Source organism: Ahaetulla prasina, chromosome 3 (genome assembly GCF_028640845.1).
Source record: "Ahaetulla prasina isolate Xishuangbanna chromosome 3, ASM2864084v1, whole genome shotgun sequence".
Classification (NCBI taxonomy): Eukaryota; Metazoa; Chordata; class Lepidosauria; order Squamata; family Colubridae; genus Ahaetulla; species Ahaetulla prasina.
Window position 1 is genome coordinate 202,607,304 of NC_080541.1, and position 15,657 is coordinate 202,622,960.

A 15,657-nucleotide genomic window follows, 5' to 3' on the forward strand; every position below is an offset into this window, starting at 1 on the left:
AAAACTGTAATATAGATTATTCAATTCCTGAGATTTTGAAATTTTACTTCATTTTATGTAATCTAAAACTAAATCTATGATTTCTAAGTTTTCCTAGAATTACATAAAATTGTTAAATTGGTATAATAAAAATAAATACTAAATTGGAAATACATACCTCATGTTCACAGATTTTAATTATGACTTTTGCTGTTTGTGTCAATTTGTGATTTCCTGAGGAAACAGGTAAGTCTAATTAAATCTGTTACAAAGCATACTTATTATTTGTATTATGAATCTAGAGTGCAAACATATACCGTTTGACATGCATGTTTCAAAAGGCAAAATTAATTAAATACAAATCTTGCCAGTAGGAATGGCAAGTCATAAAAGTAAGTCATTCATAAACCCAGATGTAATAAGAGCCACAACATTCACAAATTAATTCTTACTGAATTTATCATTATTAGGCAATGTTTTCTTTAGCGATACCTTGTAGCATTCCCAGAGAAATCAGTTTAACTGCACCTTTTTGACCCAATTTTAAAAGACAAATGAACATATCTTACAGATATATACCACACCTGATATTATTTATTTAGATTTGCAAATTATAGCATTATTATAAAGGAGATCTAAAATATTTCACAGTTTATACATTAAGATACAACACACACACACACACACGATTAATCTCAATATAAAATCTCAATGTGAAAAAAGCTATTTTCAAAGACCTGTTTATAGAATCTCAGCTAAAAATATTAAATATTTACTGTCCCATCTTATCTAAAAAAATCTTAAATTGAAAAAGAGAAGGGATAAATTTACTCTTTGCATCACTTAGGGCTGTATTCAGCATGTTTCCTTCTATTGATAGCAGATTTTATGATGTTGAATAAAACAGATTTGTTTTTTTGGGATTTGGGAAAGATTTGCATCGCAAAAACCTTCCATTCTTTTGGGGGAGGGGTGTGAGACACTGGAGGAACAATGGAAAATTCATACTACTTTCATCAATAAATTTTTGAAAAGGTTTGCGTTCTTCCTACTTGGAATCTTTGGGCCATTTACTTTAATTTATTATATAAAAATTAATTACAAGTTTTCCTTGCTTATTGACTGGCTTGTTTAATGACTATTCAAAATTAGAACAGTGCTGAATAAATAACATTACAATTGGTCCTCGCGCTTATGGGCTTTACAGCATCCCTAGGATTACATGATTAATATTTGTGAATTTCACAGCTAGATTCTGATGAGCAGAATCAACAAAGCAGCCAGCAGTAAAATCACAAGTTATGGTCACTTAATATCTCATTTTAATGACAACAGAAGTAAAGTCGCTAGTTTATCAGGTTGACGTGACATCTCCCTTAATGACCACATCATTTGCCAATGAAGTTATTGGTCCCAATTGTGGTCATTAATTTTTATTTATTTATTTTTTTACATTTATATCCCGCCCTTCTCCGAAGACTCAGGGCGGCTTACAGTGTATAAGGCAATAGTCTCATTCTATTTGTAGATTTACAAAGTCAACTTATTGCCCCCCCAACAATCTGGGTCCTCATTTTACCTACCTTATAAAGGATGGAAGGCTGAGTCAACCTTGGGCCGGGCTTGAACCTGCAGTAATTGCAGGCTATTGTGTTCTAATAATAGGCTCCTTACAGCCTGAGCTATTCCGGCCCCTGAATGAGGACTGCCTGTACCTTCAAGGAAATACGCATATACGTACCCCCATTGTAAATAATGCAATTGTGCAAAATCCATTTGGCATCAGCCAGAAAGGCTTCAGTGCAACCATACATCTTCTTTTTAACATTCTGGAAAGGATAATATAAACATTATATTAAAATGAGGAAATAATATCTAAATCCAGAAGCTATCTACTATATTATATTTTCTTAATATTTTTATTCCAAATAAATGAATGGAAAGATTAAAATTGGAATAATCATCAACTGGAAGTAAATGGTAAATTCAGGAATGAGTTATCAAAAAGATGTTAGATATTATAAACCTCGATGTAATCAATTAGATGCCATTTTGGCTACCAACATTATTGGAATATAATTACAGCATATTAAATATAATTACTGAAGTTTGACCAAATTATAGGAATTTTGAAACAAGTATTGTTATGGTCATCTTCATTTATATATAAAAATCTACTATGTATCATGGAACAGAGCACCATAATACACTTGAAAAAAAGAATCAATTACTTTATTTTTAAATTATGTCCTTTAAAATAAAATTTAAAAAAAAAACACTTGAAGCTAGCCTCAAAATTGATTCTATAAAACAGATATTTGAATGCCCTCTGTAGTTAAATTAAATTAGATAACTAACATCTCACTCTTTGCCTCTCCCATTCTGTCAGAAACTTTGCATGCACTTATTTCCAAAACTCAGAAATGAAATAAGTAAGCTCTTAGATATAAGTAAAAATGGTATGCTTCCTGAAACTAAACAACTAACTGGCTCTAAGTTAAAGGTTCTGGGAATGTTTGTCCTGCAAAAGAGACAACTATGAGGACACATGACAATAATTAAGAAGGCTGTCACATACAGCAAGAAGTGGACATTCGCTATTGCCCCAGAAGGCAGGACCAGAACCAATGGATTAATATAAGAAAGGAGATTGAGGCTAGATGTCAAAGGAATCTTTTTGCCTCTATGATCTGTCAACCAGTGCAACAAGTTGCTATAGGAAGTGGTAAGTCCCCTTTGGAAGAGATCCTCATCAGGGGCTTGATGGTCATTAGTCAGAGATGTCCAAATGGAACCTTCAGAGGGGTTGGATTAAATGACCAATAAGATAAGATCCCTTCCAACTCCATATTTTTACGTAATGGATTTCTTAATGAACTTCATACGTTTGAAAGAGAGACGTTTATCACATCAACCAACTGAAAAAAATTAGCAATGATCTAATATATAGCGAAATAACCTCCTTCCTGTCTACCAACCTTTTCTAACGTACAAAGGTCCATTGGATGAAAGATGTATTCTGCATAATCTGGATGCTGATCCAGTGAAACTGGCTTTTGAAATGGCTCTGTCTGTTTCAATAAACACAAAAAAGTACAGTTACAATACAAATCCTATTAAAAACAATTATATTGCTTAAAAACAAATAACATTGCAAAACCAGGGTGATTATGTTTGCAAACTAGTTAATCAATCAAATAGAGCAAGAATCAATTGTTTAAATTTGATCCGGTAAAAGCTTGAAAATCAGACTTCATATATTATAATCATTGGCATTCACTGCGCATTCATGGTCAAAGGACAACATACTTTACAGGTAGACTTCTCTTAACAATTGCCCAGTTCAAAATTACAAAAGTGCTGAAAGTTAAGTTTTCAAGACCAGTCCTCAGACTTATGACTGTTGCAGCATCCCAAAGTTACATGATCATGACCATGCTAATTATGTCCTAATTATGACTGACAACTCCCTAAAATTGTCACATGTTCATATATTTATAACAAATATGTATGTGTGTTAATGTAACTTTTAATACATTCATATTTAGAGTCTCCCCCAGGCCTATACCTATGTGTTTTTTATTAAAACATTGTCAAACACATAGCAGATCTAACAATGCTCTTCCTCTTCAAAAGCCAATTTTAAATTTTAAATGTATGGTTTTTATTTATTTTTTAAGGTTTTTATATGGTATTTTTATTGAATAACTTATAAGCTGCCTAGAATTGCCTCGGTGAGATGGGCAACATGATAGATAGATAGATAGATAGATAGATAGATAGATAGATAGATAGATAGATAGATAGATAGATAGATAGATAGATAGATAGATAGATAAACACACACACACACACACACACACACACACACACAGAGAGAGAGAGAGGGAGAGAGGGAGAGAGAGAGAGGGACTCTGCCCATACTAGACATTGTACAATATTAACACATACTGCGTAATTAGAAATCTAACGACAATTTATTTTCAAACAAGGAATAATACACAGTACAGTCAAATATCAACACATATCTTCTTACCCCTGGCTGTTTCATTTTTTGTAGTGCAAACTTGAGCAAGTAGGATAGCTGTTCAATAGTGAGCATTGTCATAGCTTTACTTTGTGTTTCTATGCATTCTGCTACAGTAATTTTCTAAAAATAAAAAGCAAAATATTGAAAATTCTCAATAATTCACAATTGTCACATGCAAAAACAAACACTGAAATTTATTTTATATTATGTGGAATTATGAATACCACTGATATCCATGTTCATAAAAATACTGTGCTATTTCTCCAGGCGGGAGCATGGATGTTTTGTTCAGGTACATGGATGTGTCTGGCCAATATCAAAAAGCTAAGTCCCATTTAGTTAGTATTTGGATGGCATACCACTAGGAAAACTTAGGGCCATAAAATAGACTGGGAAATCAAGCAGTGGCAAGCTACTTGTTTATTCTTGCCAATAAAACTACAGGGATGATCCATTACAAATCTAGCATGACTTTCACTTTCATTTCATTATTTTCCTGATTGATTTTAAAGGCCCATAAGGCAATGAACCATATATACTGAAATGTATAGCCTGAATCTAGATTTGATTATGTTGAAATCAATCTCACTAATTTCAATGAATTTTCTAAGAATGATCAACTCTGGATCTAATCAACTTATTATCCCAATCTAGTTTTCTTTCTTGAGCATGTCCATGGTCTAGAATTCTTCACTGTTTGCCTTTGGTAAGTGGAAGTACAAAATAAATACAATAGTTATAAAACTATTATTACAATTGTTATAAAACATAATTTAAAGTAAATTAGCATAGTTTCCTATATATATACAGTACAAGAAAATGCTTGAGTGGCAATATCAATCCTTTGATGCAGGTCCTGCAGCATATAAATTCAAACAGTCTATAAATATAAGGAACTATAAATATACTTTTTCTAAAATAATTCTATTTCTTTTTAAGGATAGTGGTAACAATTAGCAGTTTTTGTATGAGGCAAATTATTAGTCATATCTAGCATGTTTTGAGAAAAATCTATTATGTTATTCTCTGTTCACTTTCCTGATACAAATAATCTTACAGACACAATGACTTCAACTTGTCTTTTAAATGGTATTTTAAATTTCTAGAAACTGCTTTGTTCTGAAACGTTTTCGCACTATACAAAGAATACTTAATATACAAAATGAAATAATGTCAAAATAAAATTAGGAAAATGCCACAGTAAAACATTTTAACATGATAGCATGTAATATTAGTATCCTCTGCTTTCTCATTCACATCCTGCCCATCTCCATGATATCTGACAAAGCAAATCCAATGAGCCTACAAAATAAATTGTGAATAAAAAACTAACATCGTATCAAAACATAAAACTGCTAAATATGGTAAAGGCCTTAATTTGTATGATTATTGACATTAACCTATTGTTTCAAGATATGACTACACAGTCAAAGTCAATGGTAAGAGAACAATTTTCTAAAAAGTGAGAAAATAGGAGCAGGGAAAAAATTATGGGCCTCATACCTCACATTCTGGGCAAAACCAATCCCCCTCTGGCTCCGCTGTCAGTTTCAGACACTTAGCATGATAAACCCGAGGGCAGAGTTCACAGCAGAGGACTTGGCCTTCCCGATGACAAACCCAGCAATAGAAATCATTTCGTCCATCCTGCGGTACAACATCAACAGGGTCTGTGGTGAGTGGCTGCTTCATATAGTAAAACGGACCATGTCTTAGTTCTGACTGAAATGTAGGCAAGAAAGACAGGTTTGGTTTCAAAACAAATTTGTATTTTAAAATTAAAATAAGCAAAAATGACCAACCAGCCCCCACCTAATATTTATGCAGTTCCAATCTCTCATTCAGCACACCAAGCATTTGAAAACAGAGCTTTTATTTACTGAAGTAAATATATTTTTTCCAAATCAGATGCATTGGATCTTCAATTAGAGGCAAACCACATAAACCATTATTCATTTGCTTAGTAATTCTGTGGCATTAACAAAAAAACAATCAGTATTTAGGGATAGGTGAAGTGGGTTTTATTCTTTATGCTATATAGAATCGATCAGGATCGCAAACTTCTATAACTGAAACATGCATATAATTAAATTTCCTCTCAATGTGAAAACCAGCCGTTGGAAAAAGATGGAGTCAGGGATTGTGAGATGGATTGAGACAGAAAAAAAAAGGTGTTAGGCTTTCTAACAGCTGACTCAATCCAGAAATAATAATTTCAAAGCATGGTTCACAATGAATCTTCTTTTAAAATATTTACTGAGACTAAAGCTAATTACAAGAATATTGAAACTGAATTATTTCCCTCCGAGAACTGATTTATCCCATGATACATTAAGAAAAAGACTTTCTTAGTTCTGTCTAATTTCTTTCCTGTGAACTGGCAAGCAATTCTTTTCAAGGTTAACAGGGATAACTTTCAGCTGGCTGTCTGCCCAACCATCTCCAGTCTCCTTATCTGTGAACCCAATCTTACAAATATATTAGATCCAGGCTGTGTAGTGTGTGTGTGTGTGTGTGTGTGTGTGTGTGTGTGTGTGTGAATAAGATATACAAAGAAAATGACACAGATATTTTTGCTATTCTATTGAAGATGGGAAAATACAATTGTTTTCCCAAACAGTATGCATAATTATGTAATGTTTTAAACCTAACATCCTCTATTACAGAAATCAATCAAGCTGTGATTTATCTAGCATGTTTCTATACTTAAAACTCTTTTACCAAAGAAATTGCACAATTAGATGAATTGCTAACATATCTCATAAGCACATAATAAGGATACATTGGCTTCTTTTTAAGGCACAGAATATATTTTGAATTAGTTTGGTTAAGAGAACATAATTATATTAAATATTATCATACTGTATTGAGAAGTTTGCTTTGTTTTAAGAAACAAAGAATCACTACAATATCACTTACTTCCTATTAACAATCTATGGTAATTAACATTCAGTTAAGTTAATAGCCCAACATAATTTGTAAGACTGTCCCCTCAAATACACATTTTACTTACAATCCCTTCCATAACTACTCTGAGAACTACTCTGCCTGGGAGCCCAAGTGTGAACATTGTATGCAGCTGTGTCTTGAACCATTATCTAAATCTCTAGATATATACATTTCGGATCAGGTTTTTCTAGCCTTACACAAGACTAATAGGGTTGGGACCAAAAGTTGAAGGAAGGATGTTCCATAGAGCAGGGGCCACTGTGTAAATAGCCTGTCTTCTTTTCCTCAACAGTTGACATCTTTTGGCTGACGGGATCTGCAGCATGCCCATTCTGCTAAATCAGGTTGAACAGGTAGAGACCCTTGGAAAAAGAGGTACCCCAGTCCCAAGCCATGTAGGGCTTTAAATGTGACAACCACCACTTTGAATTGCACCTGGAATCACATCAGTAATCAATGCAGCTCAGGCAGAAATGGTGTTACATGGAGTGTACATTTGGCACCATATACTACCTATGCAGCCATATTCTGCACTAGCTGAAGATTCCGAATGCTCTTCAGGGACAGCCCCATGTAGAACATATTATAGTAGTCTAAACAAGAGGTTACAAGGGCACAAAAATACTGTGAACAGGGCCTCCTTGTCCAAGTATGGGTGTGCAAAGGCTCTCCTAGCCACACCTGCCACCTGCTCTTTGAGCAGGAGCCGTCAGGAAGACACCATACTGCACACTGGGTTAGTCTTGGGTAGTGTAACCCCATCCAAACTAAACATGGAAGAATCTTGTCTCCTTATCCCAATACTCGCAGCCACTCCATTTAGCCCGAGTTGAGTCAGAGTTGATATCACCCATCCAGTCCCCTAAAGCCTCCAGATACTGGGATAGAACATCCACAGCATCACTCAAAGGGCCTGGGGTAGAGATATAAAGTTGGGTATCATCAGCATATTGATAACTCATCCCAAACCATTGGATCACCTCAATCAGCAGCCTCATATAAATGCTAAATAGAAGGGGAGAGACAATATTACCCTCAGGAGAAGCAGCACAATTGTTGTGACTCCAGCCCTCCACCCCGGGCCTGGCCTGCTCCAGGAGCCAGAGGCAGGCCAGGTGGAGGAGGTGACGAGGCCTCTGTCTCCTGTATCTCCCCCCGCCCAGGCAATGCTTCCAGACCCAGCTGTGGACAATCAGTCCTGGTTAGATCCCAGGTTTCGTAGACAAGAGAGGCAGGAACAACAAAAGAAGGGGTGGGGCAGGCCTAGAGTGCGCTGAGTCACGGAGCCACACCCCACAGGGTATAAAAGCAGGAGGGGCTGCTCTACTACTTTGTGACAGACAAAACAAACTGACTGGAGAAAACTTGAGCTGAACTATTTGACTGAGCATTTGGCCTGGATTGCTGTTTGTTCCTGACTTCCTGGTTGCTCCAGTAATGAGCTTCTGTGACGCCGGCATCAGGGAAGATAAAGAAAACCTTGGCAGACGTTCGCTGGTCTGCTGCCAGAGCTGATAGCTGCCGTGGACTAAATTGCTGTCTAATTGAGTCAGTTCACGTGTCTCCCGGACTGAGGTGGGGGGGACAGAACAACAATACAGTGCCATCCACCTGCCAATTCCTGAAACCAGCTCAGAAAGATATCATGATCAATGGTGTGGAATACCACTGAGAGGTCAAGAAGAGCCAGATGAACACACTACCTCCATCTCACTCCTGCCAGAGATCATCCATGAGTACAATTAATGCCTTCTCAGTCCCAAATCCCACTGTGAACCCCAACTCAAAGGAGTCTAGAGAATCTGTCTCATTGAGGGTTCTCTGAAGATGTTATGTGACCTCTCTCTCCCCCACCTTGCCTAGAAAGAGAACATTCAAGACCGGACGAAAGCTATTTGAACAACTTGGGTCAAGTGAGGAGAGCACATACTACTGCTCTTTAAGAGCTGGTAGGATTACTCCCTTTCTTGAGGAATTAACTTCCTCCTAGACTCACTCACATGTCCTTCCCAAATGAACTTAATTAGCCAGGAAGGAGCCAACACAAAACTGGCTGAACTAGCAACTGAGAGGACTCTGTTCAAGATTTTATTTTATTTATTTATTTATTTGATTTTTATACCGCCCTTCTCCCGAAGGACTCAGGGCGGTGTACAGGCAAGATAAAACAATACAATATACAGATTAAAATACCATTTAAAAAACTTATTTAAATTAGCCTAAAATTAAAAAATTTCCATACTAAAAACCCCGTTTAAAAATTGATAAAAGATAAAATTCAATTTAAGACAGCCCCGCAAATAAAAGATGCGTCTTCAGTTCGCGACGGAATGTCCGAAGGTCAGGTATTTGGCGAAACCCGGGAAGTTCGTTCCAGAGTGTGGAGCCCCACAGAGAAGGACCTTCCTGGGGCCGCCAGCCGACATTGTTTGGCGGACGGCACCCTGAGAAGTCCCTCTTTGTGAGAGCGTACGGGTCGGTGGGAGGCATGTGGTAACAGCAGGCGGTCCCGTAAGTACGCAGGCCCTAAGCCATGAAGCGCTTTAAAGGTCGTAACCAGCACCTTAAAGCGCACTGGAAAGGCCACAGGCAGCCAGTGCAGTCTGCGCAGGAGCGGTGTTATATGGGAGCTACGCGAGCTCCTCTATCACCCGCGCAGCTGCATTCTGGACTAACTGAAGCCTCCGAGTGCACTTCAAGGGGAGCCCCATGTAGAGAGCATTACAATAATCCAAGCGAGAGGTAACGAGCGCATGAGTGACCGTGCACAAGGCATCCCGATCAAGGAAGGGGCGCAACTGCCGAATCAGGCGAACCTGGTGGAAGGCCCCCCTGGAGACGGCCGTCAAATGATCTTCAAACGACAGCCGTTCATCCAGGAGGACACCTAAGTTGCGCACCCTATCCTTTGGGGCCAATAATTCGCCTCCAACAGTCAGCCGCGGCTGCAGCTGACTGAATCGGGGTGCCGGCATCCACAGCCACTCCGTCTTGGAGGGATTAAGCTTGAGCCTGTTCTCCCCATCCAGACCCGTACGGCTTCCAAACACCGGGACAGCACTTCAACAGCTTCATTGGGGTGGCCTGGGGTGGAGAAGTACAGCTGGGTGTCATCAGCATACAGCTGGTATCTCACCCCAAAGCCACTGATGATCTCACCCAACGGTTTCATAGATGTTGAACAGAAGGTGAGAGAATCGACCCCGCGGCACCCCACAAGTGAGGTCCCTCGCGGTGACCTCTGCCCCCCTGTCAACACCGTCTGCGTCCGGTCAGAGAGATAGGAGGAGAACCACCGATATACGGTGCCTCCCACTCCCAATCCCCCCAACCGGCGCAGCAGGATACCATGGTCGATGGTATCAAAAGCCGCTGAGAGGTCTAATAGGACCAGGGCAGAGGAATAACCCCTGTTGCTGGGCCTCCAGTGATCATCCACCAATGCGACCAAAGCTGTCTCCGTGCTGTACCCGGTCGGAAGCCGGACTGGAGCAGGTCTAGATAGACGGCTTCATCCAGGTATTGGGGAAGCTGTCGCGCCACAGCACTCTCTACAACCTTCGCAACAAAGCGAAGGTTGGAGACTGGGCGATAATTACCCAAAATAGCTGGGTCCAGGGAGGGCTTCTTGAGGAGTGTGTCTCACCACCGCCTCTTTCAAGGCGGCAGGGAAAACCCCTTCCAACAAAGAAGTGTTGATAATCTCCTGGAGCCAGCCTCGTGTCACCTCCTGAGTGGCCAGTACCAGCCAGGAAGGACACGGGTCCAGTTAACATGTAGTGGCGTGAAGACTCCCCAACAGCCTGTCCACGTCCTCGGGAGCCACAGGGTCAAACTCATCCCAAATGGACTCAACAAGTCGTGTCTCCTCTCCCTCGCCTGAATCATGCCAATTTCGGTCGAGACCATCCCGGAGCTGAGCGATTTTATCGTATAGATAACGACTAAACTCCTCAGCACGTCCCTGCAAGGGGTCATCCCGCACCTCCTGATGAAGGAGGGAGCGGGTCACCAAACAGGGCGGCGGGCGGTTATCTGCCGACGCAATGAGGGTGGAGGTATATGAGCGCCTCGCCTCCCTCATTGCCACTAGGTAGGTCCTAGAATAGGACCTAACTAGTGTCCGATCAGCTTCGGAACGGCTGGACCTCCAGGTGCTCTCTAGACGTCTTCTCCGGCGTTTCATCTCCCTCAGCCCTCGGAGAACCAAGGGCCAAACGAGATCTGCGCGGGTCAGAGGTCGCAAAGGCACAACACGGTCCAAGGCCCCAGCCGCGGCCCGCTCCCAGGCCGCAACTAGTTCCTCAGTTGTGCCGTGGGCCAGACCCACAGGAAATGGCCCAAGCTCCGTCAGGAACCTCTCGGGGTCCATCAGGCGCCTGGGACGGAACCACCGTATAGGTTCCGTCTCCCTGCGATGGTGGATGGCGGTTCGGAAGTCTAGTCGAAGGAGGAAATGATCGGACCATGACATCGGTTCGGTTACTAAGTCATCTAATTCCAAATCATTTAACCACTGTCCAGAGATATAAATCAGGTCCAGTATGCCTCCCCCCATGTGCGTGGGGCCATCATTTACCCGAATCAGGTCCAAGGCCGTCATGGAAGCCTGGAACTCCCGAGCTGCAGTCGATAACAAGCCAGCCGATGGCAAGTTGAAATCCCCCATGACTATAAGTCTGGGGGTCTCAACCGCCACGGAGGCAAGCACCTCCAACAGCTCGGGCAGGGCTGTGGTCACGCAGCAAGGAGCCAGGTACGCGATCAACAAGCCCAACTGATTCCTATAGCCCCACCTCACATAGAGGGATTCACAACCGGCAATCTGAGGAACAGTGGCCTCCTCGGCTCTAGATCTTCCTTAATGACAACCGCCACCCCCACCCCTACCTTGGGCCTCGGCTGATGAAATGCTCAAAACCTGGAGGCACAGCTCAACGAGGGGAACCCCTCCGGACCCAACCAGGTCTCCGTAATGCCCATAAGGTCATGGACTCCCCTGAATAAGATCACAAATCAGGGGGCTTTATTAGCCACGGACCGGCATTACATAACATCAACCAAGATCCAGGCTCTGAGGATCATGGCGCCTGAGGAACGGGTAGGGACTGAGGGCCGGAGCACGTGATCGCCGTCAAACATCGAGCACGTGCTCCCAACACTCGATACAGCCCCCTCCGCCATATCTGCCTCTCCCACTTACCGTACAGATTGAACAACCCTTTGGTCCTGGAACAGAACCTCCCCTGCCTTGGACCAGATGTAATAGTGTCGCGAACAAGCACAGGGCTGGATCCCTCCCGACGGGTTCTCTCCCTACCGTGAATCCTCCTCCCCTCCCAACCCTTAAAATCCCCATTAAAACTCCCTTAAAAATCTCTTAAAACAGCTAATTAAAAGCCCTAAGCCTCCTATTTTTAGCATGCCACCTCTCGGGGCTCCAAAGCCCGTCCTCAAGGTGGGCCCTCGATAGTATGGAGGCCAAACCCGAGAGAGGGCATCTCGCAGGGCAAGAAGGTCAGCCGCAGTAGCATCACAAAGAAAGTCCGGCAGGAGGCCCATCCTGGGCCGGTCAAGATGGTAACAGATGATACAGTGACCACAACCAGTCTGTCAGTCAGTCCTGATGGGAAACAGTCAATAGTGATCCTTGTGGGGTAGAGGACAAAACCGCTCACTCAGTCAGTTCACCACCCCCTATAAATAGTCAGGGGTGGACTAAGGAAGAAGGAGGGGGGGGACCGATGGTAAAGATGTTAAACAGGTCGTCCGCCGCCTTGAAACACCGAGGCAGGCTGCCGCCACCGGCCACCTCCGCCCGGCCATCGCCGCCGAAAGCGTCCCATCGCCGCCGCATGGGGCCACCGACATCCCCACCATCTAGGAAGGGACGCCAGTCGCCAAATCCTGCCAGCAATCCCGGGGCTCCACCAACGCCAGCGCCAAACGAAGAAAAGCCAGGCTGCCACCGCCGCCAGAAAGCCAACAAGGCCGACGGGGGCCCGGTAGGCCCTCCAGATCTCCACTGGGCGCAACTCCTCCGGGGCTCCTCCCCTCGCCCCCGAAGTTGCCCGTCACCCATCTTCCTGAACGACTGAAGCCTCCTCCATCAGGGCGGGGATCTAAGGGGGCCAAGGTGTCAGAGGCCCCCGCCGCCCCCGCCGCCCCCGCCAGAACGCCAAAAGGCCGGCGGCAGCTCGGCAAGCCGCAGGCCGCAGGCCACCCAGCAAGCCGCCCGGCAAGCTGCCAGGGCCACCACTGCTTCCTCCCACAGGCGGGGTCCAAGGGGGGCCCTGAACATCAGAGACCCGCTGTCGCCGTCGCTGCCGCCACCGCCGCCAGAACGCCGAAAAGGCCGGCGGCAACTCGGCAAGCCACCGCCGCCCGGCAAGCCGCCAGGATCACCGCTGCAGCAAGGACGCTCCGGGGCTCCTCCCAACGCCCCCCGAAGTCGTCCTGCACCAAGTCACCCCTCCTCCGGGTGACTGGATGTTCTTCCATCAGGGCGGGGGCCTAAGATGTCGCCAAGGCCCCCCCCAGAACCGGACAAGGCCCGAAAAGGCCCACCGCCGCTCCCCCGATCAGCAGGGCGGCGCCATCTTGGACATTTTCTGACACACATTTTCTTCTTCCCAAAATACAGTAAAACAAATAAAAGACATACAATTAATACAGAATAAGGAGTTGGTGGAAAGGGTATCTGCACCTGAGAAGGAAAGGAAAGGTGGGAATAGAATTGGGCAGAAATGAGGCCAAGAGAATAACAGGAAAGGAAAGGAAAGGAAAGGAAAGGAAAGGAAAGGAAAGGAAAGGAAAGGAAAGGAAAGGAAAGGAAAGGAAAGGAAAGGAAAGGAAAGGAAAGGAAAGGAAAGGAAAGGATTACATTCACCAAAAATGGCTTATCTCAAGCATCAGCTAATCTTCCAATGGATCTATACTCTTCAGTACCCATTTGCACCTTTTGGTCATTCCTTTCTTTTCAGTGTTTTATCTGTGCTTTCAACTATGCAAGAGAATCTCCTGCAAGTGTATTAAAACCATTTTAAAAAATATCTTTCTTTCTTGCACATGCTGTATACTAATGGACACAGCTCAAATACCTGGCTACGGATCTCTTCAATTTCAATTATCTTATAAATTATCCAATCAAATAATTAGGGCAAAAAAGAGACAAATCTTTGCCAAAGTATTCTGCTCACTTTTATTGAACATTTTATTATTATATTAAATTATTCTGCTGCAGTGTTACTGAGATTCTGTTCTTAACTACCAGTACAGTTTATACCAGACACCTAAAATTTAATTGAAAAATTGCTTCATCCATGATAATCTGAACAGTTAACAGCAATTAAGTGGTTGCAATGTCAGAGTACAAAAAAAAAAACCACCACTCTAACCACAGGCAATATTTTTTCTGTCAATAAAGGAAATCAAGTTCCATCCACAAAACATAGTAACTTATGTTAAGGAAACAATTGGCCCATTGCTGGGAGAAAGTGGCAAGAAGATGACAAGCAACAGGGAGAAAGCAGATCTACTTAACTCATATTTTGCATCTGTCTTTACACAAAAGGAAAAATCAATCCAACCTATCAAAAACAGCACTACAAAAAACAGATTAGAAACACAAGTTAAAATAGGGAAGAAAATGGTAAGTGAACACCTGTCTACCCTAGACGAGTTCAAATCACCAGGACCGGATGGATTACACCCCAAGGTTCTGAAGGAACTGGCAGACGTGATCTCAGAACCACTGAACTATATCTTTCAAAGATCCTGGAGCACAGGGGAGCTGCCAGAGGACTGGAAAAGAGCTGATGTAGTTCCCATCTTCAAAAAAGGAAAAAAAAACAGATCCAGGAAACTACAGACCTATCAGTCTGACCTCAATACCGGGGAAGATTCTGGAAAAGATAATCAAGCAACGAATCACTGAACACCTAGAAGCAAACAAAGTAATAACCAAAAGCCAACATGGGTTTGTCAAAAACAGATCATGCCAGACTAATCTTATCGCATTCTTTGACAAAATGACAAAATTAGTAGACCAGAGGAATGCTGTTGATATAATTTACTTGGACTTCAGTAAAGCATTTGTTAAAGTAAACCATAACCTACTACTAGATAAAGTAGAAAATGTGGGTTAGACAGCACCACCACCAGATGGATTCGTAACTGGCTGACCAACCGCACTCAACGTGTAGTCCTCAACGGAACTACATCCACATGGAGGGAAGTATGCAGTGGAGTACCCCAAGGCTCTGTTTTAGGCCCAGTACTCTTCAACATCTTCATCAATGACTTGGACGAGGGATAGATGGGGAACTCATCAAATTTGCAGATGACACCAAGCTGGCAGGAATAGCCAACACTCCAGAAGATAGGCTCAAGTTACAGAAAGATCTTGACAGACTTGAACATTGGGCGCTATCTAACAAAATGAAATTCAACAGTGAAAAAGTAAGGTTCTACATTTAGGCCAAAAACAAAATGCACCAGTACCGTATATGTGGTACCTTGCTCAATAGTAGTACCTGTGAGAGGGATCTTGGAGTCCTAGTGGATAACCATCTAGATATGAGCCAGCAGTGTGCAGCAGCTGTTAAAAAAGCCAACACAGTTCTGGGCTGCATAAACAGAGGATAGAATCAAGATCACGTGAAGTGCTAGTACCACTTTATAATGCCTTGGTAAGGCCA

The 15,657-nt window shown here is 42.5% G+C and overlaps 1 protein-coding gene across 6 annotated transcripts in view; it reads right to left on the reverse strand.

Annotated features, from left to right (window-relative positions):
* The window catches only part of ZMYND8 (zinc finger MYND-type containing 8), a 109,589-nt gene that overhangs the window by 32,471 nt on the left and 61,461 nt on the right, over window positions 1–15,657 (reverse strand). For 5 of the 6 annotated variants that reach the window (XM_058177530.1, XM_058177531.1, XM_058177529.1 and 2 more), the window contains 5 exons: window positions 5,513–5,731; window positions 4,016–4,129; window positions 2,958–3,050; window positions 1,721–1,808; window positions 158–213 (listed from right to left, as the gene is read on the reverse strand). In XM_058177530.1, the coding sequence (XP_058033513.1) occupies window positions 158–213; window positions 1,721–1,808; window positions 2,958–3,050; window positions 4,016–4,129; window positions 5,513–5,731 (570 nt within the window). The remainder of the gene's footprint in view (window positions 1–157; window positions 214–1,720; window positions 1,809–2,957; window positions 3,051–4,015; window positions 4,130–5,512; window positions 5,732–15,657) is intronic. The other variant, XM_058177534.1, reaches the window with a different exon arrangement.